This window comes from Sapajus apella, unplaced genomic scaffold (assembly GCF_009761245.1).
Source record: "Sapajus apella isolate SASKATOON/1434 unplaced genomic scaffold, GSC_monkey_1.0 scaffold38, whole genome shotgun sequence".
Taxonomy (NCBI): domain Eukaryota; kingdom Metazoa; phylum Chordata; class Mammalia; order Primates; family Cebidae; genus Sapajus; species Sapajus apella.
In genome coordinates, this window is record NW_022436978.1 from 4,593,767 (window position 1) to 4,617,970 (window position 24,204).

A 24,204-nucleotide genomic window follows, 5' to 3' on the forward strand; every position below is an offset into this window, starting at 1 on the left:
TGTTGAGCAGTCTCAAATCTAATGGAAATGCATTAGATTTGAGACTCCTGGTAGCTCTGTGTGGCAGGGGACCCCTGGAAAAGTGAGATGTGGAGGCAGCTGCAGCACCAAGAGGGAGCACAAAGAGTGAAATAAGAGACAGACTATAGGTTTTCTGAGGGAGTGTAGAGAGTGTGAATTGGGGGATAAGCGGTAATGGATGGGGAAACTGATAGAGGGCTCTAAGGTCACGATGAAAACTTTATAGCCCATTTACATTTTATTCCAAAATGGCCGTTTTAAAAATCACTTTTGAAGTCATGACTGCAGTATTCATTTTCACTCACTAACATAAATTCTAGTTGGCCATTCTAATGATCTCTACAAATGAATATGTTACAGATTGAATTTACTGTATATTCTTATGATGAGAGCCAGCTTCCAATCCTTTCCCTACCAGGGAGCAACCTCTTTGTTGGGTTGAGAGGGCTGAAACATTTCTTGCCTGTGAAGCACCTGCCTCTGTGTGTGTAGATGGCATGCTGTTCTCTTTCCTGTATCCCTCTCTGCTTCTGGCCTCTCCTGTCTCTGGTCCAACCATTGTCTAGTCCAAAAGTCCAGCTGGAGTCTGCCTCAGCTTCTCCTCTTGATTGTTCTAAAATCCACTTCATTTTTCCATTTCTGCAGTCCTGTTGGTTAGATCCCAGGATCTTTATGCCTGCCATCATTACAGTTTTTTTCTGCCAGAATTACAAAGCTGCCACAGTAATTGTTGTTAAAGAACCTGTACTTTAAGGCATCCTTCCGTATTTTCACATACTTGTTTTATTTCAGTTCAAAAAATGGTTTCTGAATTTCTAGTCAGTGCTGAAGAGACAAAGAAGATAAATCATACTTCTCTTGGAAGAGCTGGACTCACCATCAAGATCATTTCAGTACCATTTCTGATATCTGTTTTCTTATTTTTTCCCTCAGTTAAAAAGCTGTTTTTAAATTCATATTTGTCAACGTGTAGACCCTGTTCAATAACCCGTTTTCTTGAATGATTTCCCACGTTAATAATACCCCAAACTCAAAATGTTGTATTGGTACTCTAGGTCAAATTCCACTTTTAGAAACACTTAGATTTTTTTATATACTGAAATTTTGTATCAAAAATAAGGCCAGGCCTAACTATCATTTTTTAGTATCATAGACATTTATATATTTTGCGCATGGTGAAATGGTATACATTTGACCTGATCTTAATGTTTCTAGTTATTTTGATATGTTGTAATTGTTCTTTTGTCTTGTTATTTCTGTCCCCCAACCATTTTTAGTCTGTAGCTTAAAAGCTTCATAGGGACTCTAGTTTCTTTTGTAGTCCCCTAAGGTGCCATGTTGCAAAGACTGGATTAAATTAGAAACTATGTAAGGGTGGTTTGTGGACTCCAGGGTGCTTACAAATATAAGATGGTAATATTACTACTATAATTTCCCCTTAATTAATAAAATGTGTTCCCAGTTCCATTAAGTTGTAAATGTTACTGAAACTGACTATTTCTAAAGATGTTAAGTACAATGAATGGAAAGGAAAGGTTTTTGAATATTGGTTACTTTCTAAGAAAATTTCTTCCTATCTTACATATATTAGTTACGTGTGTGTGTGTGTGTGTGTGTGTGTGTGTGTGTGTGTGTGTTTTCTCGAAAGTATGCTTGCCTTGAGCCTGAGATCATGGTTCTCCTCTGGTGGATGGAGCAGGAGGTGGAAAGTGAGCTGCAGAATGTAAAGATATGGTTGCCTCCAAGCTGTTGTCAGTGGACCCCAGCTGTGACTATTTTTAGGAAGGTTGTAATGCTTCTATTATCCTTCCCATTTCAGCACTTCACACAGAACTAATTGAAACCATCTGTGCTAATAATTAAGCCTGTGTTGTGGTCACTGGTGCACAAGGAACTCAGGTTGAGGGAATATTTCACAGCAAAAAGGAGGTGGGATATGAGCAGAAAGAATACAGTTTGTCGATAATCTTTCACATTAGTCAGTTGTAGAAAAGGAAACCCAAGTAAAGAGCAGCTCTCTAATAGATCAATGATATTCTTCCCCAGCCTATAAGCCTTTTACCCACTGAGTGTGTACAACAAACATATGAGCAAGGTGACAGGTAAACCTCTTGGCATTGTCTTCTCTTTGCTATTAAATTTGTCCCGGACGTTGCCATAATATACATCTAGTCTACATTTGCTCTCTGAACCAATCCAAAGTCAAACTGACCCTCTTTCTCTGACTTCCTATTTTAATGGGGACATAAAAAAGCATCTTTGGTTTCATTTTTTTTTTTCTAGGGAGGAAAGCAAGTGTTGCTTTAGAAAGTTGAAAATAGACTTGCAACACATAAGAAACTCCTGTTCTTTGCAGTATCGAGTTGCATGTTGAGCAGTCTCAAATCTAATGGAAATGCATTAGATTTGAGACTCCTGGTAGCTCTGTGTGGCAGGAGACCCCTGGAAAAGTGAGATGTGGAGGCAGCTGCAGCACCAAGAGGGAGCATGAAGAGCGAAATAAGAGACAGACTATAGGTTCTCTGAGGGAGAGTGGAGAGTGTGAATTGGGGATAAGCGGTAATGGATGGGGAAACTGATAGAGGGCTCCAAGGTCATGATGAAAACTTTATAGCCCATTTACATTTTATTCCAAAATGGCCTTTTAAAAAAATCACTTTTGAAGTCATGACTGCAGTATTCATTTTCACTCACCAACATAAATTCTACTTGGCCGTTCTATGATCTCTACAAATGAATATGTTACAGATTGAATTTACTGTATATTCTTATGATGAGAGCCAGCTTCCAATCCTTTCCTTACCAGGGAGCAACCTACCATGTCAGGAGTTGAAAACCAGCCTGGCCAACATGGCAAAACGTTATCTCTACTAAAAATACAAAAATTAGCCAGGTTTGGTGGTGCATGCTAATTCCAGCTTCTCTGGAGGCTGAGGCACGAGAATCGAGAATTGCTTGAACCTGGGAAGCGAAGGTTGCATTGAGCTGAGATTGCACCACTGCAGTCCAGTCTGGGTGACAGAGTGAGACTCTTGTCTCAAAAAAGAAAAAGTTAGCAGAGCTCTAAGTGTGCTTAGTGACACAGTTGATTTACATTCTGGTACAAGTCATCTGTCATTGGTGGGCTGCTAACAAGTAGTGCTTTGACCTGCACTGGTTTGCAGCACTATAATTAAATACATGGTTCTGTCCTCTCTAACATAGTTGTTGGGTTTGGATAGCATTTATGCTACTGAGCAGTAGCAGTCCTGCTGTGTTGCTCCCATCCTGACTCTCAAGCTGTCATGCTCCACTGCCTTACTCTGGCTATTTCCAGGTGGACATTGGGATAGTGGGTAGGGGTGCAGGACTTTTCTGCAGAGAGGTGGCACTTACCCTTGGGTTCTGTGTATTGGTGTTGTCAGGAGTGTTGTCTGAGTCAGGGAATTATACTCTACAGCAACATGGCTGCTCCCCCCTCCCTCCCCCCAACCCCTTCTCTCTCTCTCTGTCTGTCTCTTTCTCTCTCCTGTTTCTCTCTCTCTCTCTCTCTCTCTCTCTCTCTCTCTCTTTCTCTCTTTCTCACATGGGCGCGCGCGCGCACGCGCGCGCACACACACACACACACACACACACACACGCTCACATGCACGTGAACAGAGTTCTGAAAACAGAAGGCATTCAGATGGCCATTTCAACAATTGGGAGAATCATTCCCAAGCATTCCTACTTAGCACTTTGTCTTCTAAAATGTAACATTTAATCAAATTTTTAAAGAAATCATTCTCTCCCGTATATACCTCCTGTGTGGACCGTGGTGGCCTGCCTCATGTCCTTTGATCGTTTCATTTTTGTTGTTAGCTGACAGCATGTGCAAACTAGAAAGGTATTCTGTTACAGAAATAATTATCTTCTTTATTTAAATTTTGTATGTTCTTTGAATAGTAATGCATTTACATGATTCAAAACTCAAAAGGATCAAAAGCACAATGATAAGAATCCTCTACTTCTGTCTCCCAGTCAACAAATTCCCTTCTGTGGAAGCAGCCAGTGTGATTGGTTTCTTATGTTTGCTTCCAGGCATATTTAATGTGCAGATAAACAAGTATATGTAGTAATGATGATTCATAAATACTAGTTCATAAGCAGAATTTAGTGACTTTGTTTTACACTTAGTTGTTTAGTACAAATGAGGATGCTGTTGGCAATTAACAAAATTTTCAATGTAAAGGAATCCATATGTAAGATGACCTCTGATGCTATTGAACTTTGGAATTTATGACTTGAATGGTATTTTACAAAGTGGTTTGACCTTTTCAGAATATGAGAAATTCTTGCATCATGAATAAATGACAGGTGGAAGTAAAGTGATTGGTGTGCTTATTATTTCAGATTTGGATCAGCTTCACCTGTTGTTTAGCAAGAACAAGAGCTGTTTATGAATAACAAATATTTTTGTCCTGCGTTTTGCCAGGGATAGTACTGGGACTGGACTGGGGTCAAAGCTAAGTTGCTATTTGTGCATTTATTACAGTTTTTTAAGTAAGAATGAATTTCTTTACTGTTCCTAAGACCAAAGCTTGTTTAAGTAGATAATTGTGCAACTATGGAATAAGAATTTGTTAGTAGTATAACTCAACAAAAAATGCATTGGATTAGGGAGCTTTTGAGTGTTTTTTTAAATAAGCTCCATAAAACTTAAATGTTACATAAGTATACTCTTTGACTTACAAATTCTACTTCAAATAATTTATTTCGAGGAGAGATACTTGGAGGCAAGGGCATGGCTTAGCCTCGGTGATATGGTTCTTTGAATGAAATTGCCTTAACTTTCCTGTTTTAGCTCCTTTCTCATTCTCATTTTCTGCTACATCACCTTTTCTCCCCAACCCTTACATATGCCTCAGCTTTCATGGTTTTGCTTGACAACATACTTTTCATTTCCATCATCTGAAATGTGCTACCATTGTTTTTCTGCTAACAGCTCGTTTCTTGTTTGAGTCTTTACCAACTGTTTTGATGAAGTCTTGGGCTCTATCTTGCCTGGAAGAAAGGAGAGGTATTATTGAGCTTCTCCTGGATTTAGGTCCTGGCTTTGCCATAGAGGCCACACAGAGAGTAGAGAACGTTTGTTCTGTGCAGAACAGGGATGACCAAGTAAAGAATCATGCCTTTAGAACAGGGCATGTGCTTTACGTGAGTTCCCCGCCTCACTTAAGACTGAAAAAGGAACTGAGCACACATAAATCTTACCATATCATTTTGTATTTGAATTTCTGGGTTGGGGATTCCTAGGTGTTTTGAGGAGATTGCTGTTGTTGTTTTGCATTACTCTTTTATGGGGAAAAAGCATTAAAATAATATGAATTAAAATTAATTTTACTTCATTTAACTATAAAGATATGGCATGAGAGATTTTTGGTGGGTAATGAAACTGTTCTGTATCTGATTATGTGGTGGTTATATGAAACTATACATGTGTTAAAATTCATAAAACTAGACACCAAAAAGTCAATTTTATTATATGATTTAAAAAACAATTTAAAATAATTTTGTTTTGAGAATTTTGTGTATCTCTGTAAATAAAGATAGGTCTGTGGGAGTCAGTCAGGAATCACCATTATACTGGATGAATGGTAGTATAGCATCCTTTATGAAAATTGGGATTTCCAAGGACCTAGTTAGAGTATTTCTATCTACTCCTCCCTGCACGTACACACCTACCTGCGTTTTCATATTTAGTTTAAAATTAGTTCTAAACTGAGCAAGGATGACAAGGCAGTGATGATGGCTTTTTCTACCCTAATCCTTGGAAAGAATTTTAAGCCATTAAATGTGAGAAGTTTAAGTGAAGGCATAGCATTTGCAGTTATCAAAGCATCAGTGACTATTGCGTCTTTATTTAGATAGTCTGAGTCCTTTGTACTTTTGACTGTTGGACCTTTATCCCTTTGCATTACTAAGAGCTTTAGGGGAATATGTGACACTTGCATCCTAGCTGCTTGTGATTTTACTCTTTTCCTTGTTGGCAAGGTACAGTTGATGTCATACATAGGGCTGGCAGATGAATCGGCAGGATACTGCTTGGGAATGTGGGCAGGGTGATGAGTGAAGAGGGTTTTTGTTTATTGGATGAAGCATCACTGAGCTTGTGACAATGCTCTTGGCTCTTTTATGATGATGAGTGTTTTTTTTCGGAGACAGGGTCTTGCTCTGTCACCCAGGTTGGAGTGCAGTGGCCAATGGTCCCATCTTGGCTCACTGAAACCTCAACCCCCTGGGCTTAGGTGATCCTCCTGCCTCAACCTTCTGAGTAGCTGGAACTACAGGCACTCACCACCATGCCTGGTTTATTTTTGTATTTCCTAGTTGGGATGGGGTTTCACCATGTTAGCTAGGCTGGTCTCAAACTCCTGACCTGAAGTGATCTGCCCGCCTCAGCCTCCCAAAGTGGAAGGGATTACAGATGTGAGATCACATATTATATTTTCATTTTAGAGACCTATATATTTATTTTTTTATATCAATAAGAAACCAAAAGTACAGTACAATAGCTTTTCATTTTGTATTTTAAAATATTGATGCAAGAAAAAACTCTGCCATAGATATGAGAAGATAATTTTATCTGCATTGTGAGAATCCCTTATTTTACCTTTATTCTCACAAAATAATTTGGAAAAGCTGGAATAATGTACAAACCACTATTAAGGTGACATAGATCTTGGTGAATTCTTTGGATAAAGATTCAGCCAGAACTTGTAATTTAAAGAGCATTAAAAACATTTCTCCAAAGTAAAAGAGTTTGCTTAAAAATGTAGATTGGTTCTTGAAAATCTATTATTTTGTTTTGTCTTCAAAATAGTTGAAGTATTAGCTATGTAGCATGTAGACATACTTGAAAGTTAGAATACCTCCACTGATGACCATAGACTTACTTTTTGTCTTTTTGCCTAGAGTGTATTAGTAATATTACACATTCAGGTTTTAGTTAAAAGAATGCCCAAGTTTGGCCTTTTAAATACATAACATGCTTTTTGAGATCAAGACTTTTTCTGTAACCTAACATAGGATTAGGTTTTTGAATATTCTGTGTGTGCCCAAGGAGAAGGTATAGCCTCTGTTATCATTGTGTAGTGTTTTATTTGTACACACACACACACACACACACACACACACACACACACACACACACACACACACACTCTAGCACATGTTAGTCTCTGTTTATCTGCAAAGGATGGTTCCAAGATTCCCAGTGGATGCCTGAAACCGTGGATAGTACTGAACTCTGTAGGCACCACGTTTATTTTTTTTATGTATACATACCTATGACAATTGGTAAATTATTGATAAATTAGGAGTAAGAGATTAACAACAATAGAACAATTATAATAATACACTTTAATAAAAGTTATGTGAATGTGGGGTCTCTCTCTTTCTCTCTCTCTCAAAATGCTATGATATTTTTGAACTGCAGTTGACCATGGGTATCTGAAACTGTGGAAAGTGAAACTATGGATAAGGAGACTACTACATACCTGTAATATACCTATATATGCATATATATAAAACCTTTATGGGTTATATATACTATATATAAAATGTATGTATAATATTTAGGCTATATATTTTATATAAGAAATATATAATCTATATAATCTCTACCCTATTAAACGTAATGTTCAGATCTTTTAAATTACTGCTTACTTTTTGTCCACTTTTCTTGTTTTAAGAGTGTTGTTAAAGTCTCCTATTCAATGGTGTATTCCTGTTAGAAAGCATCTACTGTAGTTTGTGATTTATAAATGTAGTTACTGTTGTATTTGGTGCATAGAAATTTATAACTGCTACATTTTCAATTTTATAATCTTTGAGATTATAAAAATATTTCTTTAATGCTTTTAGACCTTAATTCTACTCTGTCTGATAATAGGATTACATCCCATATCTTCTTAATTTCTATTTTTCTTTAGTATATCTTTATTTTTAGCCTTTCTAAGTCACTCTGTATCTCTTGTGTACAGCATAGAATTGGGTTTTGTTTTGCAAGAAAGTTTGAGGGTTTTTTTTTTTTTAAATTAGTGTCTTAAGCTCATTTGCATTAATTGAGATGCAGTGTATGTTTGGTCTCAACTTTATCATATTTTATATTATATGTACTCTGGTATTGTGTTATACATACCATGTTTCTTTCCTTGGTGGGGAGCAGATTTAGGAAAGTTTGTTTTGTACCTCTATAGTTTTATGTTCTATGATGCCCTAATTTCCTTTGTTTTTACTTAGATTTCCACTATTTAGTTTGTCAGTTTAAAATAATATCCTTTATTATGTATTATCTACTTGACAATGTATTCTGCTTTTCTCCTTTTTCTCTTCTCTCATTATTTCAGTTGTACTATTTCTACTTTGTCAGAATATTTACCATTTACATATATCTTTTCTAGTTCTAAATATGTTTAAATCTCTTTGTTGCTTGCCATTAGTCATCTTGCCAAACTTTTCCTTTTCCCCTCTTTGTTCTATGAACATGTTCTTCAGTATAGCAGTTCTGATAATAAAACAATAATAATAAACAATAATGAGCATACTCATCACCTGGACCTGTTGGGCAGGACCTAGATTCCCACTTCTAACAAATTCCAAATGGTATAGATGCTGCGGGCCATGAACCCCACTTTGAGTGGGAAAAGATTTCTCAGGAAGAGTTCTCAAGTTCTTGAACGTAAGTTCTATATTAGGTTCTATAACATGTATACTTGAAGCACAACTGGCTGGATTTTAAAATATTTTGGCTCAAAGTTCTTGAAGTTTCTTGAAAATTCTCCTCCACTGTTGTCTTGTGGTGGTGTTGTCAAACTCTGATGTGAATCTGCTTTTCTTCCTTTAGTGAGTGACTTGACCATTTTGTGTGGAGGCCCAAGTGTTTAATAATTAGTGTAATTATTTTGTAGGAATATGTCTCAGAGTTGATTGGTTTAGATCACAGATACACACGGACCGTTTCAAGTGTAGTTTCAGGCTTTCTTTTGTTTCTGGAGCATTTTGTTAAATTACAAGGCTTTTTTTTTTGTTGGCTTCTGTGCATTTTTTTGAAACAGGGTCTCGCTCTGTTGCCCAGGCTGGAGTACAGTGATGCAGTCCAGCTAACTGCAACTTCCACATTAAGGGCTTAAGCAGACCTTCCATCTCAGCCTCCCAAGTAGTTGGGACTAACAGGCACACACCACCATGCTCACCTGGTTTGTGTAGAGATAGGGTTTTACCATGTTGCCCAGGCTGGTAGGTTACTGTTTTAAATACTGTGTTCTGTTGTTTTTTTCTTCACAGTCTCCATCTATATGAATGTTCGCTCTTCTTAGCCTGTCTTCCTTATCATTTTTTTCATTTTGACATATACTGTTATTTTTGTCCTCTTGGTTTTTCAAGCCTTTTTGCTGTGTCCCTTATTTTTTATTTATTTATTTATTTATTTTGATACCACAGGTATGTGGTATCTTTTTTTTTTAATTGCATTTTAGGTTTTGTGGTACATGTGAAGAACATGCAAGATTATTGCATAGGTACACACATGGCAGTGTGATTTGCTGCCTTCCTCCCCATCACCTATATCTGGCATTTCTCCCCATGCTATCTCTCCCCAACTCCCCACCCCTTGCTGTCCCTCCCCTATTTCCACTCGGCAGACCCCAGTGCAGTGTCCCTTATTATATTTTCATTTGGGTACTTTCTCCTTTGCCACTTTGTAATTTATCACTATTTCTAAGATCATTTTGTTTTCTCCTTCATTTTTTTTTACTGAGTTTAGTCACTTTTATTTCCCATCTTCCATTTTGTTTGTTAGATATTTTTGATCTGAGTTTTTTCTTCCTATTTGAAGTTTTTTTCATGTTCCTAAATGCTTATTTAAGGTTATTTAATTCAGTTTTGATTATTGGGTTTTAATTTTCATCTGGTTATATTTTGTTTGATGGGTTTTTGTTTGCTTTATGTTGTTGAGGAACAAAACCAAAAATGGAAATATTTTGATTCTCAATGTCTGCTTTATTTTCATAGTAACATTGTATAGATGTTATCTGCCTTTTTTTTTTTTTTTTTTTTTTTTTCATTTTGAAATTTTCCCAGACTAGCAATAGTAGTTCTTATTGGAAAGGATAAGGAGTTTTGGGGTAGCTTACTAAGTGTTTTAGCTTCAGAGCATTCTTTTCTCCTGGTATAGTAAAGTGTTTCTTTAACAAGTATCTTCTTGGTAGTGAGAGGTGGGAGTATTGTTCTTGTGTCTTTAGGACTGTTATTTTCTACCTTTTTCTTTCTTCTTTCCAATAATCATCAGCCTCCAGGAGATACCTGAGCCTTCCCTAAAATCTTTTTTTCCCATCCTTCCCACACAATGGTGCCTTCCTAAAACTACCACATGTGATTCTGTGCATTTTCAAATTCTCTCCTTTTGATTTCCCAGAAAATCTCTGATCTATCAGTTCACAGACGTTTTCTCAGTGAAAATTTCTTTCTCTGGGGGTGATTTTATCTGTGTTCCAATATTCCTAGATCTCTATTTCCCTCTCTTTCATAGTGTCTGACTTGACTTGCCGCTGTGGAGCTAGTCTTGCTTTATTTGGGTGTTTAGTTCCCTATTTTCCTGTAACACGAAGTTCTTGCCATTCCCTATCTCCTAGTTAATGTTGTAGGTATGAGGAATGTTTAGTTTTTGTTCTCTTCCTATTGATCTGTTTGGTTTTGAGTATATATGGAGAGACTTGGATCTAGATGGCTCTACCTTGTAAGAACCCAGAACTCCAGAACTGTGTAATAATGTTTTTATATCTAGAAAGAAAGGAATTCATTTTGGTATTTTCAGGCAATTTAAATATAGTCATATATGAACTAAAGAGTACTTCATCTTCTGCTTAGTGTACAGCATATTTTATATTATTTGAATTATCATACTTATTCTGACTTATAGCTAGTTCACTACAAAATCTGTTCTTGTTAACATCATAGTAAACCTCTAACATATCATCTGTACGGAGCATGCTGGAAATATTGTAACAGTTTAATTGGATAAGGGGCATATTGAAATAGAATTTGTATAAATATACAAACAGCCATTGGACACGTTATGAAAATCTTTCCCAGAAATCAATTTACACAGATGAATCCATAAATCTGTGATTTAAATCTGGTGTAACTTTGCCTCAAGCCACCAAAGAGAAGCATGGGGTGTGTGTGTATTATAGCTGTTGTATGTACCATATATATACATATATACATATGTATGTTTGTATTTTATAAATATATACTGTTTTCCCATTATTATTGAAGTTAACCCGTAGACTAGAAATTTTAGACCCTAAGAGAACTTAAGGGACCTCTGCTATTACTTACTGATTAAAGTAGGGCTAAAATAAGAATATAGATGCTATATTCTATAGTATTTATAAGATATCTTAAGTAAATATTCAAAATATTTTAAGGAACTGCTTATTAAAGTGTAGCATAGATACAGATACTGGTTATGAATGTCAGGCTCAATGAAGTGTCAAGAAGTGAGTATATTCATAAGACATAGTACATTTTACCAGAAGCCCCTTCATGCTCTTCCTAGTCACTACCAACCCAAAATAACCACTTTCCTGACATCTATTGCCATTTAGTTTTGCCTCTTTAAATTCTGTCTATGTTGTACTGTACATTCCCTTGATATATTTTCATTCGTCTCAGGATGTTGAAACTGTTTCCCAACTCTGGTGCTCTTTTAGCAGTTGTTTCCCCTGGTCAGTGAATCCTCCATGTTGCCATGTGGGCGTGCATGCTGATGCTTCTCTGTGGCTGCCAGGGAACCACAGGACTCCACAGAGGCCCTGTTTCTAGTGTCACAAAAATAATCATACACGTTGCATACCTAAATCCAGTGAAGAACTTGTCAAAATGATGGTTGATTAGAGAGATTAATAAAATATAAAAATATTTGAAGATTTGGTGACTGAACAGGACAATTAACATGTTTAACATGTTGCTAATTCTGAAAGTGAATCTAAAATGGGAAAGGTAATTTTACAGTCCATATGTTAGTCATGTCCCTGACTAAAGAAATAAGTTGGCAGTCTTTTTAAAGTTTCATCATTTTCATCATTCAAGTGCTTTTATTTCTCTAAGTGTACTGCATTTAATGACTTTTTTTACTTAATACTTACTTTCTAAGTATATTATGTGAATTTGCTAGAATATATTAAATGTTGTCACTTGAAGATAAAGTAATGACTATGTTGCAAAACAAATAAATCCAAAGTGGAGAGATGATGCTGGTACATTACAATGGCAGCAGATCCTTGGATTTGGAAGGACTGATTTCCAGAAAATCTGAGGTCTGAAGTGACCAACCGTCATTAGATTTCACATAAATTGATGGCATTTTGATATTGAAAACAGAAGGAGGAAAACTTACAATGGAGAGGAGCAAATTTGAAAACTGGGCCACTGCTCTTTCAAAATGCATCAACTCCCTTCGCCACCACTTGCAAGTTTATTTTAGGAACTTGAGGAAAGAAGAGAGACAAAACATCTTTTCCTGCCTAATAACTATTCCCTTTACATTACTTCTTCCCACCAAATATGGTGAAAGTACTTTGTGGTGCTGAGAAGGGAAGTTAATTGGCCTCTGACTATGGGGTTGACTGTGCCTCTTGGGGATGCTCACCTAGCAGATATTTGGGTGCTCACACCTTGTGCTGAGGCTAAGCAGAAGCAGGCATGGCTATTGGCCTTGGGGCATCATCTAGCATGGATACAAAGCACCAGATAGTCTTTCAGATAGATGTAAAATGGTTGAGTTTAGAGTAGGGGAACATGACCTCGTTCAGAGTCTGAAAGAAGGTGTTTCTGAGGAGAGGTAGCCAATAACATGGAGCCTAAAGTGAGAGATGGCGATGAGGGACTGTAGAGGGAATGCTTTGGGCTCAGAGGATAGCCTGCCTAGGCAGTACGGAGTCCCAGAGCTATGAGGACGCAGGGAAGAATGTGATGTGAGGCTAGAGAGGACACAGAGGCCAGACAACCTGGCTGCACAGGCCACATTGAGGATACTTTTTTCTTCACTTAAACGTCCTGGGCAGTCATTGATCAGGGTGGGGAAGGGGTGGGAGTATGGCTGTGGTGATGACCACAACACATTTAGTTTGAAAAACCAAAACAACCCTTGTCTTGCTCAACATGGAGGATGGTTCTTATTCATGCCCAGCGTGAAGGATGTTTAAGAGGGGTCGGAAGTGTCAGTGAGTTATGCAGTAACTGCAGTGGTTCTAGGGAGGATCCTGGTATATTGGAACAGGACAGGCAGTGGCTCTTCTAGAGAGGCATGTACTGAAAGCAGAATTCAGAGTTCTCAGGATGTGCTGGATATACTGTGTGTTAGGGGAGAGGGAATATCATGAGTGATGTAGGTTTCTGGCTTGGGTGGAGGAGGGCCAGTTATTGAGATAAAGGATGCTGGAAGAGGTCTGTGTTTTGGCAGAAGAGCCCAAATTTGTTTGTTGCCCTGCCTGTGAAACAGGCAAGAGGAGCCCAATGGGCAGTTGGGTGGACTAGAAACCCAGTTCAGTGAATCATCTGCTTGAGGAAATCCATGTTCCCCTTCCCTCCCCCTTTCTCACCTGCCCCAACTGCGCCACACATAATTATTGCACAGGGTACTTGGAGAAGGAAGGAAGCATCTTGGGGAAACCTTCCTGGTCTCTAGGGCCAGGCCAGATTAATGTTGTGGGGTGGACTGTAAATGCAGGAACTGTTGCAGCCATGCTGCAGTTACCACTTACAGATAGCTCTCAGGATCTATGTGGGAAAGGTGGGGTAGAGGGAGTTAAAGGGAATTGAGTTGAAAACTTGACAAAATTGTTGCCTAAAATTTTCTTCGAATGTTTCCCTCCACCAAGAACCCAAGTCTTTAAAACTGGGTAGAAAAAGTACTCCTAATTAGTACCATGTTTATACTACCTGTATAGATACTTGAAATTGCACTATTATCTGTGTGAGAACTGCTGGAACAAAAGCATGGGAGAATGAATATACATGATCTATGTATGGTGCTTCTGTGAAGAAAATGACTCAGTTATTCTAGAAAGTCATTCCCCCTATGGTAGATTTGTTTTCTCTTTGGCTATTCCCCCTTAAGCCTGTTCCTGAGCTTTTTCCTGGGCTATTCTTTCTTAAGGTTCCTTCCCAATCCTCTTCTCTTCTTCATTCGATCATTGGTTAAACTCACCTGCTCATTTCCATGGCTTCCACTGGAGCCCCTGAGCTCATCTACTCCATGGCGTAGCTCCTAGGTGAGTTCATCTACCCTATGGCTTCCACTGTGGCCCCTGGGTGAGCTTGTTTACCCCATGACTTCCACTTCCACTGTAGCCCCAGAATGAGCTCATCTATCCCATGACTTCCTCTGTAGCCCCTGGGTGAGCTTGTGTACTCCATGGCCTGCTTTACTTTTACTTCTAACACTTCCCATTGGACATCTATATGTGTATTGTATAATTTGCCTAGGTTGCCTTCACGTGAATGTCTCAAAGTCAACAATCCAAAGCTGAGTTCATCTACCACCATCCATCTAGTCTTAACCAGAACTTGGGGTTAATCACCCTCATTCTCCACACTCAAACAGCTACTGTCCAGGTGGTTGTTTCATTTAACCTATTTCTTCTCCACTCAGTTTCTTGTGCATAGCCTTAGGATAAGCCCTCATTATTTCTTGCCTGAGTTGCTCCAGCATAACATGTTCTTAACTGGCATCCAGGCTCCCCAGTCTTGATGCTTTCTAATCCATTCTCCTGCTAAAATGACTATTCTGAAACACAAATCTGATCTTACACCCTCCTTTAAAAGTCTTTACTACCTCTCCGCCATCTTCAGGATTAAAGTCCAGATTTTAGTATAGTTTTGCAGGCCCTTCGTGAAATCATGCAGCTCTTTCCACTGCTCTCCTCTCTCCACTTTAATAATACTCAGCTCATGTGACTCCTCCAATGGACTGAGCTCTTGCTTACTTGGTATTGTAGGTTGTGCTGTTTCCTCTGCTAAGAACCCCTTTTCCAAGCATACTTAGCTTAAATTGACAGGTTTGTATATTTCAGTTTGCCTGAAAGACCTGGTGTAATGCACATGAGTCGTCCTATTTTATCACTGAACATCTAAATCTCTTTCCTGTGTCCAGAGAATCTCTGACCTCATGCCAGATGTCTCCTCCTACTATAGAAGCTGATAATGCAGGTACTCTCTTTCCAACCTCCCTTGCTTCTAGGGAATGGACATGGGCACATGATCTATATTGAGCCAGTAATAACCTTTTACCCTAAACTTTGAACTGGAAGCTTTTGGACCCCAAGACACAGGTACCATGCAGAATCCACTCTGCTGACAGTGGCTGTGGCAGTGCTATGTCAATAATGTGTTGTACATAGCCCCTAGATAAGCTCATCTACCCTATGGCATCCTTGCTGGACCAGCTCTAGGTGTGACTTTGGACATTGCTCCTCACTGTAGGACTGCTCAGCCTGGTTCTTTAGACCTTTTAGAGGGCATATAAACTACCTGATAACCTCTTAACGAACCCCTTCTTTGCCCAAATGAAGTAGAATTGGTATTTGGCTTGCAAATAAAAACCCTGCTTGATTCAGGTAGATTTCCAGCATCAAAACTTTCAAAGACAGAGAGCAGAGCACAGTTTTCTATATAACTGCAGTGAAGTGACAGATCCCTAATGCATAAAATTGTGTAAACCTCTTGGTTTGTAGGTAAATGAATAGTCACAAGACTTAAGAGGATCTTGTGTTATGTATTCAATGACATGATGAAAGTCACAGGGTTTTCCTAGAAAACAACACCAAAATATTGCTGTGATCATAAAGATGGTGAAAGTGTAGATGCGGAAATAGATGTAGAGCTTCTTTTTAAAATATTTTTATTGTGGTAAAATATATCATAATTTGCCATTTTAATTAAGTATACAATTTAGTAATATTGGTTATAGGCACAGTGTTGTGCAATCATCACCACTATCAATTTCCAAAACTTTTTCATTAACCCAAACAGAAATTCTGTACTCAGCAGGCCATGACTCTCCATTTCCCCCTTCCCCTAGTCCCTGGCAACTTCTGCTTTACCTTCTGTCTCTATGATGTTGCCTATTCTAGACATTTCATGTAAGCAAAATAGTACATTTATTTGTCCCTTTGTGTCTGGCTTATTTCACTTAGCATTATATTTTTAAATCTTGCCCACATTGTAGTATGTATCAGAACCTCATTCCTTTTTATGACTAAACAATATGTCATTGTATACATATACTGAATTTAATATATTCTTCTGTTGATGGACTCTTGGGCTATTTCTACCTTTTGGCTATATTAGTACAAATGTAAATAATGCTGCAGTGAACAGTGGCATACAAGTATCTGAGTCCCTGCTTTCAATTCTTGTGGGTATATACCCAGGAGTAGAATTGCTGGGTCATATGATAATTCTGTGTTAAATTTTTTGAGGAACCTCCAAACTGTTTTCAATAGTAGCTATGCCATTTTGCATTCCCATCAGCAATGTACAAAGGTTTCAATTTCTCCATATTGTCACCAACACTTATTTTCCATTTCCTAAATTACAGCTGTCCTAGTGGATGTGAAGTAGTACCTCACTGTGGTTTTTATTTGCATTTCCCTAATGATTACTGATGTTGAGCATCTTTTCATATGTCTGGAGCTTCTCAACTGTATCATTTGTCTCAAGAGCATCTTGATCTTAACAAGTAAAGTTCCATTTCTGTAATTAGCATTTTTTTCCTAGAAGTAAGAGATTAGGGTTCTCTATTATTTATCATTTTATGGCCAGACTTAGCTCTCAAACATAAGGCTTCCCTGTAAATACCATTAAAGGCTTGACAGTCAGCAGCATTTTAAGTTATGCCTTTTCTTCAACCTGATAAATGATGTGTGTGCAAAACCTGCAGTTAACATCATACCTGATGGTAAAAGGCTGAATGCTTTCCTTTTCTCTAAGATTGGGAACAAGAAAAGGGTACTTCCCCTTACCACTTACCAGTTTTATTCAGCATTGTCCAGGAAGTTCTAGCCAAGGCAACCAGACAAGAAAATGCATCTAGATTGGAAAGGAAGAAGTAAAACTATCTCTTTTTGCAGACATGCTCATGTAAATAGAAAATCCTAAGGAATCCATTAAAAACAATTTAAGGCCGGGTGCAGTGGCTCACGCCTGTAATCCCAGCACTTTGGGAGGCCGAGGCGGGTGGATCACGAGGTCAGGAGTTCAAGACCAGCCTGGCCAACATGGTGAAACCCTGTCTCTACTAAAAATACAAAAATTAGCTGGGCATGGTGGTGGGTGCCTGTAATCCCAGCTACTCAGGAGGCTGAGGCAGGAGAATCACTTGAACCCAGGAGGCAGATGTTGCTGTGAGCTGAGATTGCACCACTGCACTCCAGTCTGGGAAAGAAGAGCAAAACTTTGTCTCAAAAAAAAAGAACAATGTACAGAAATGAATTGTATTTCTATACATTAGCAATAAGCAGACTAAATGTGAAATTAACACAATTCCATTTATTATATCATCAAAAAGAATAAAATGAAAGACTAACTATAGATCCAACACAATTCCTATTTGAAATCCTAGCTGACTTATTTTCAAAATTTACAAGTTGATCCTATAATTCATATGAAAATGCCAGGAATGCCGAATAGCTAAAATGATCTTAAAGAACAAAGGACTCATATTTCCCAGCTACAAAACTATAGTAATCACAATAGCATAAAAATGTCCATGTAGCAAAATAATAAAGAATGTGCATGTAGATCAGTGCAAACAAATTGAAAGTCCAGAAATCAACCTTCATGTTTTATGATCAGTTCATTTTTGACAAGAGTTCTGAGATAATTCAGTGGGGGAAAGAATAGTGTTTTCAACAAAAGGTGCAAACATTTGGATATCCACATGTAAAAGGATGAAGTTTGGACTCCATGCTGTGGTCTGTTTCTGTCCTTCTAAAATTCATATGTTGAAACCTAATCACCAGTGCTATGGTGATTTTCAGTCACCAAATTTGCCAGCACCTCAATCTTGGACTTCCCAGCCTCCAGAACTGTGAGAAATAAATTTCTGTTGTTTATAAATTACCCAGTTTATGGTATTTTGTTTATAGCAGCCTGAATAGACTAACATACACTATATACAAAAATCAACTAAAAATGGATTAATGACCTAAATGTAAGAGCTGGCGAGGAAGATATGGAAGATGGCAAGAAGAAAAGTTGTATGGGCCAGGTCAGGAAGGGGCACATATAACTCTTACTCACATTTCACTGGCTGTGGAAGTCAGCATGTAGCTATCAGGAGACCATATGGGAAGACCCACTGGGAAGCTGGGAAATGTAGGCCAGCTCTGTGCCCAGAAGGACGAGGAGATGATTTAGGTGAATAGATAGCCATCTCTGCTACAAGGAGGTTGCCACTGGTTATTCCTATGGACCTCTACATTCTGAAATTCTGTTCTATATTAGCTGTGCCTCATTAAGCCCTACAGTTACAAGAACTAAAAAGAAGCATGACCAATGACACTTCTTTTCCTTGGACATAAGAAAAAGGTAAAGTTAGCCAGCAAAGTTAACTTTACAGCAATCTTGCTTGCAAAAAATATGCCCCGTGATCTTGTAACCTACCTGTGTATCAGTATGATCGTGCCCTGAGACCATGATGATCTCTGCTGATCTCTGCTGATCTCTGGCCTGCCCCCATATGAGTGAAGGGATAAGGATGGTTCTTGTTCTTGATGTAGAGGCTAGTTAGATGAAGCTTTTGAAAATAAGTGAATGCTACCTTATAGGAGGACAAACAGGCAAACAAGTAATGGCTCAGAATGAAACCAAATGTATGAATTAGGTTCCATCAAAGATCCTCTGGAATGGACATCAGAAAGTTGGACAGTGCCCCATTGCAACCAGAGGATTATTCCCTCAGTGGCAGGATCACAAGAATAAATTTCCTTGTCCATCTTAGTTAGAGTACCTTGAGGACATCTGTTTTGTGAGTTGATATATATTCTCAATTGAAAAAGTAGTGTACTCCAGCTATGAGGTTGTAATCTAATTGTACATAATGTGCTCTGTGGATATGATTACAGAGACTGATGGAAGAGCTAAAGAGAAACAGAATACAAGGGATGCTATAAACAAGGAACAATGCTGTTAATTTTTAAGAAACTACATTCTGCAATGTCTTGAGGGGTCTTGCCCAGATAGGATAGGATCCTGAGCTTCTGTATTACTCCCCTCACTCTGCAGCATACATGTGTTTAAAATTCATGCCTTTATTTTGAGTTCTGTACTTAAGCTAACTGTTGCATTTTTTTTCCTAAAACAATCACAGACATAAACCGATGCTGGATGAAGTATTTTTTTTACCAGCCCACCACGAGATAAGCACAGAAATGGAAGGTATTTAGAAACTTCTAAGGCAGTTTGGTACCATTGCAGTATTTAAGCACACAATCAGTGGGCCTATCTTGTTGAACAAGGTATAAACCAAGTTAGGGTAGTGCACAATTTGTATGATAATCTGCATGAGGTGCAAGCTCATTTTTGTCACATGTAGTCTGCATTAGTTTGCACAATAAAACAGACTGGGTAACTTAACAGAAAATCCAAGCAGGGTGCCAATAAGGTAGGTTCCATTCTGAGACCTTTTTTCCTAGCTTTTAGATGGCCACCATCTTGCTGTATTCTAATATGGCCAATTCTTTGTGTGTACACAAGCTCACTGGTACCTATTCTTGTAAGGATGGTAGGCCTATCATATCACGGCCCCACCCTTAGGACCCCATTTAACTTTAATTACCTCTGTAAGCCCTGTCTCCAAATACAGCCATGTGGGGAGTTACGGCTTTAACATATGAATTTGTTGAGGGCAGCAGGGCATTCGGTCCATAGGATGGTAGGACCATAATGGACTGGGAATTTAAAAATTGGTCCTTTACCACAGACAGTTCAAGCAGTACTCTAGGTATGATTAAGGTAAACACAACTGGATATTACCAATTTCAAAACTAGAAGAAATTTGCTTTAGGTTACAAATGTTTTAATATTTATCAAATTTATATAATCTTGTCATTTAATAAAATTGTTTTGTGTAAAACATTGAATCTTTAGAAGAGATTAGATTATAAAAACTGGATTGGACACTGAAAAAAAAAAATGTACTGATTCGTTAATTCCTCCAGAGGCCTGGGCTTAAGCTTGACGTAATTACAGCATGGTAGCTGTTCTTATAGCATAGCTGTCCTGCCTGTGCAGCTGACTCATCAATCTGTGCCTTTCCCTGCTGGCTCTGGTCTTCTGGCTTCCTGAAAACATGTCCATGGCCATTCCATAAATACCACTATCTCAGCCATTCAGAAGAAGGCACGGCACCTCCCTGGAGCCCTACCCCTGTGCTTACTTCTCTGTGTTTTATAATCTCAAGAAATAGGAATGTTATTTTCATGGTTACTCACATTAAAACCGTGGAACATTTTCAGTTTTGCTCTCTTCCTTTGGAGATCTCATTTCTCTCCCACCTGCTGATTCTGCCTCCAGAATGCCTGCTCCCTCAATATCCTCCTTTCTAAGGTGTTGTCAGCCTTGCACCAGGCTACTGTTACCATGTCTTATTTGGAGTATTTCAGCAAGCACCTCACCACTATCCTTCACTTTCTTTCTCTCCAGTCTAATATTGTGAAGCACGGTTCTGACTATATCACTTACAAGCTGAAAAAGCCTTTGCTGGTTTCCTTTTCTTACAAAATAAAGTCCAGCCTCCTTAACAAGGGATTTAAGGTCCTCTGTAATCTGCCTCTTATCTGTCTTTCCTCCCTGCTCTCCCTTCACTCTATCCTTTCAACATGCATGCTATATTATAGACATAGCTATGTTTTACATTTTCCTGCTTTTATGTCTTTGCCTGGAGTTTCCTTTGGCCTGAAATTTTCTTCCATCCAAATTCTGCTCTTCAGAGGACCCTTTGTTCTTCAAAGTCTAGTTCAGATATCACCTTTCCCACAGTTTTCCTTAGTCTCTCTGTTTAGCATTAATGATTAATTAATATGCTCCCATAACATGTTGAATGTCATCCCTTCCTTTACTGTGTATTCACTCTCTCCTAGTTGATCAGTTTTTTGAGAGCAGGATCCATGATGTATTCAGAGTTGGCATTACCCCGTCCCAGGTCACAGTACTGAGCATGTGGTTGGTACTCAGTTGGAGTGTTGCTAATGTAAGGCTGTGATCCATATGTGGAAGAAAAGCATAGAAAACTCAGATCATGAAGAGAATGATAATGCCTCTCTACATCTTTTTGAGAACCAGGGGAGCAGGAGAGGCAACTTTGCATGTGCCCTTGATTCTGCTCAGCAGGCAGGAGTAGATCCCATAAGATTACTCTTCATTGTACTTCCTGAGGAAGATAGTCAGGGGATATTCAGTAGTCAGAAGGAAACCTTGCCCCAGGCTGAGGTATTTACAGCTTATGGTTTTAGAAAAGTGGCAAGTTCTTAGCAATATGAAGCAAAGACATTCTCTTGATTGTGTCTGTTGATTCTAGGGCTAGGTTGCAACTCATCAGCTGTGCTTTTATTTTCTCTATCACCAGTAATATCACCTCACCTATTCTTGATATTGATAATTTGTATGTTTTCTTCTTCCTCATCAGTCTGGCTAGAAGTTTATTGTATTTCTCTAGGTTCTCCAGAAAAACAGAACCAATAGATTATATAAAATGAGATTTATTTATAGGGAATTGGTTCATGCAGTTATGGAGGCTAAGCCCCAACCCAGGATCCACTTGGCAAGCTGGAGACCCAGGAGAGCCAATGGTGTCATTCCACTCCTAGTCTGAAGGCCTGAGAACCAGGAGAGCCCATGATGTGAGTGCTGGTGTACCCAAACGCAGAAGACAGGTAGAGAGAATTCTTTCTTACCCAGCCTTTTATTCTATTAAGGCCTTCAGTAGATTGGATGAGGCCCATCCACTTTGAGGGAGGTATCTGCTTTATTCATCTGTGGATTCAAATATTAATTTTATCCAGAAACACCTTATAGACACAGCCAGAAATAATGTTTAATCAACCTGGCACCCATGGCTCAGTCAGGTTGATATATAAAATTAACCATCACATTTATAGATCTTCTTAAAAAATCAGTGAAACTTTGGATTTTGTTGATTTTCTGTATTGTTTTACTATTTTCTATTTATTTGCTTTCTGCTCCATTCTTTATTGTTTCTTTTCTTTTACTTGCTTTTGGTTTTCTAGTTCCTGAAGATGGAAGCTGAGATAAAATTTCCTGCTACATAGTGTTTTAGTGCATTCCACATATTCTGGCAAGTGTTTTCAGTTTTGCTTAGTGCAAAATACTTTCTCATTCTTAATTTCTTCTTTGACCCATGTGTTATTTAGAAGTATGTAAGTTTCCAGATATTGGGATTTTCCAAAGATCTTTTTGCTACTGATTTCTAATTTAATTACATTGTAGTCAGAGAAAACATTTTGATGAGTTAAGTCTCAGACAAAATTATTTAAATTTATTTTTAAATAAATTTAAAAATTTATTGAGACTTATTTAATGTCCAATAATATGATCTGTCTTGGCAAATGTTCCATGTGCATCTGAAAAGAATGTGTATTCTGGTATTGTTGAGTAGAATGTTCCATAAATGACAATTAGGTCAAGGTGGCTGATAGTTTTGTTCAAACTTTCTGTGTCCTTACTGATTTTTTTGGCCTACTTTTTCTATTTTTGAGAACAGTATTGAAATTTTCCATTATAATTGTTGTTTTGTCTGTTTCTCCTTGCAGTTCTATCACTTTTTTTTTTAACCTCTGTCATTTGGTGTATAATTGTTTCATGATCTTCATGAATTGATCTGTTTATGATATAATGTCTTTATCCCTGGTATAATATTCTTTGCTTTGAAATCTACTTTGTCTGATACTAAGTCAGCTTTCTGTTGATTTATTTTACATCCTTTTACTTTGGACCTATTTGTGTCTGTATATTTCAAGTATGTTTCCTTTTGGCAACATATCATTAGGTCTTGCATTTTTATCCAATCCAACAAGCTTAGCCTTTTTAACTGGGGAGTTACGGCATTTATATTTAATCTGATTATTGATATGATTAGATTTAAATGTATCATATTGCTATGTGTTTGCTTTTTTTCTGTTTTTGTTTGCTATTTTTATTTTCCTTGCTATTATTTATAATTTATTACATTATAAATAGTAGCAAACTAAAAATAGCAAGCAAAAACAGAAAAATAGCAAACACATCTGTTATTTATGTTACAAATAATAGCAAACAAAATATTAAATATTTTAAAATAGGTAATAATACATAAGTATTTTTTATTTATTTGCCTCATCTGTCATTTGTTCCCTTTTCTTCCTTCTTTTAAACTCATAGAATGTGTGTGTGTGTGTGTGTGTGTGTGTGTGTGTGTGTGTCTGCATATGAGTGAAATGCCATATTTTTCCTTTTTTGATTATTAGCTACAACTTTTTGTTTTGTTATTTTAGTGGTTACTTTAGGGTTTATAGTATGCATCTTTATTTTATCACAGTTTACCCTCAAGATATTATACCACTTCACATCCAACATAGCATAAGAACCATGTAATAGTTTACTTCCATTTTTCTCCTCCTTCCTAATTATTTCCCAGTATTGAGTCAAGACCCTTCCAAGCACTCTCTCTTGTGACCTTGAGTTAGGTTTTCTAGTCTGGCTGGTAGGAACAGACACTATTCTCAGTCCTCTGTCAACAGAGCTCTGTTTCTTCCAGTCTGGTCTGATGTTGCTTTCCCAGACTTCAGATAGTTTCCTCACATACAGGTGCTGGTAGACCTGTACTGAAAACTTGGGGGAGACCCATCTGCAGATCCCCTGAGCTATCTGTTGCTATGCAGCTCTGTCTCCTTTTGTTTTCCTGCAAACAGCTGGTGCCATCTTGTCCCTGGATTCTCATCATGACTTAGGAAGTCTGCTGTGCTCAGCCTGACCTTTTCTCCCTGCACTGTGGCCTAGAGACTTTCTTGAGGCAGTAAGTTGGAGCAGCTGTAGGCTCACACTGTTTTCCATCAAGAACCACAGTCCCTCACTGCCTGATGTCCAGTGTCTTGAAAGTGT

General features: G+C 38.0%; 1 protein-coding gene across 13 annotated transcripts in view; it reads left to right on the forward strand.

The window, feature by feature from the left end:
- Positions 1-24,204, forward strand: part of ANO10 (anoctamin 10) — a 233,691-nt gene that overhangs the window by 73,381 nt on the left and 136,106 nt on the right. Inside the window, exon 12 of one of the 13 annotated variants that reach the window (XM_032298110.1) lies at positions 21,817-22,202. The exons of 10 other annotated variants lie outside the window; for them this stretch is intronic. In XM_032298110.1, the coding sequence (XP_032154001.1) occupies positions 21,817-21,846 (30 nt within the window). In that variant the 3' untranslated portion in view covers positions 21,847-22,202. Of the gene's footprint in view, positions 1-43; positions 1,820-1,840; positions 2,204-21,816; positions 22,203-24,204 lie in introns of those variants that run through there. 2 more of the 13 variants (XM_032298111.1, XM_032298108.1) reach the window with 2 other exon arrangements.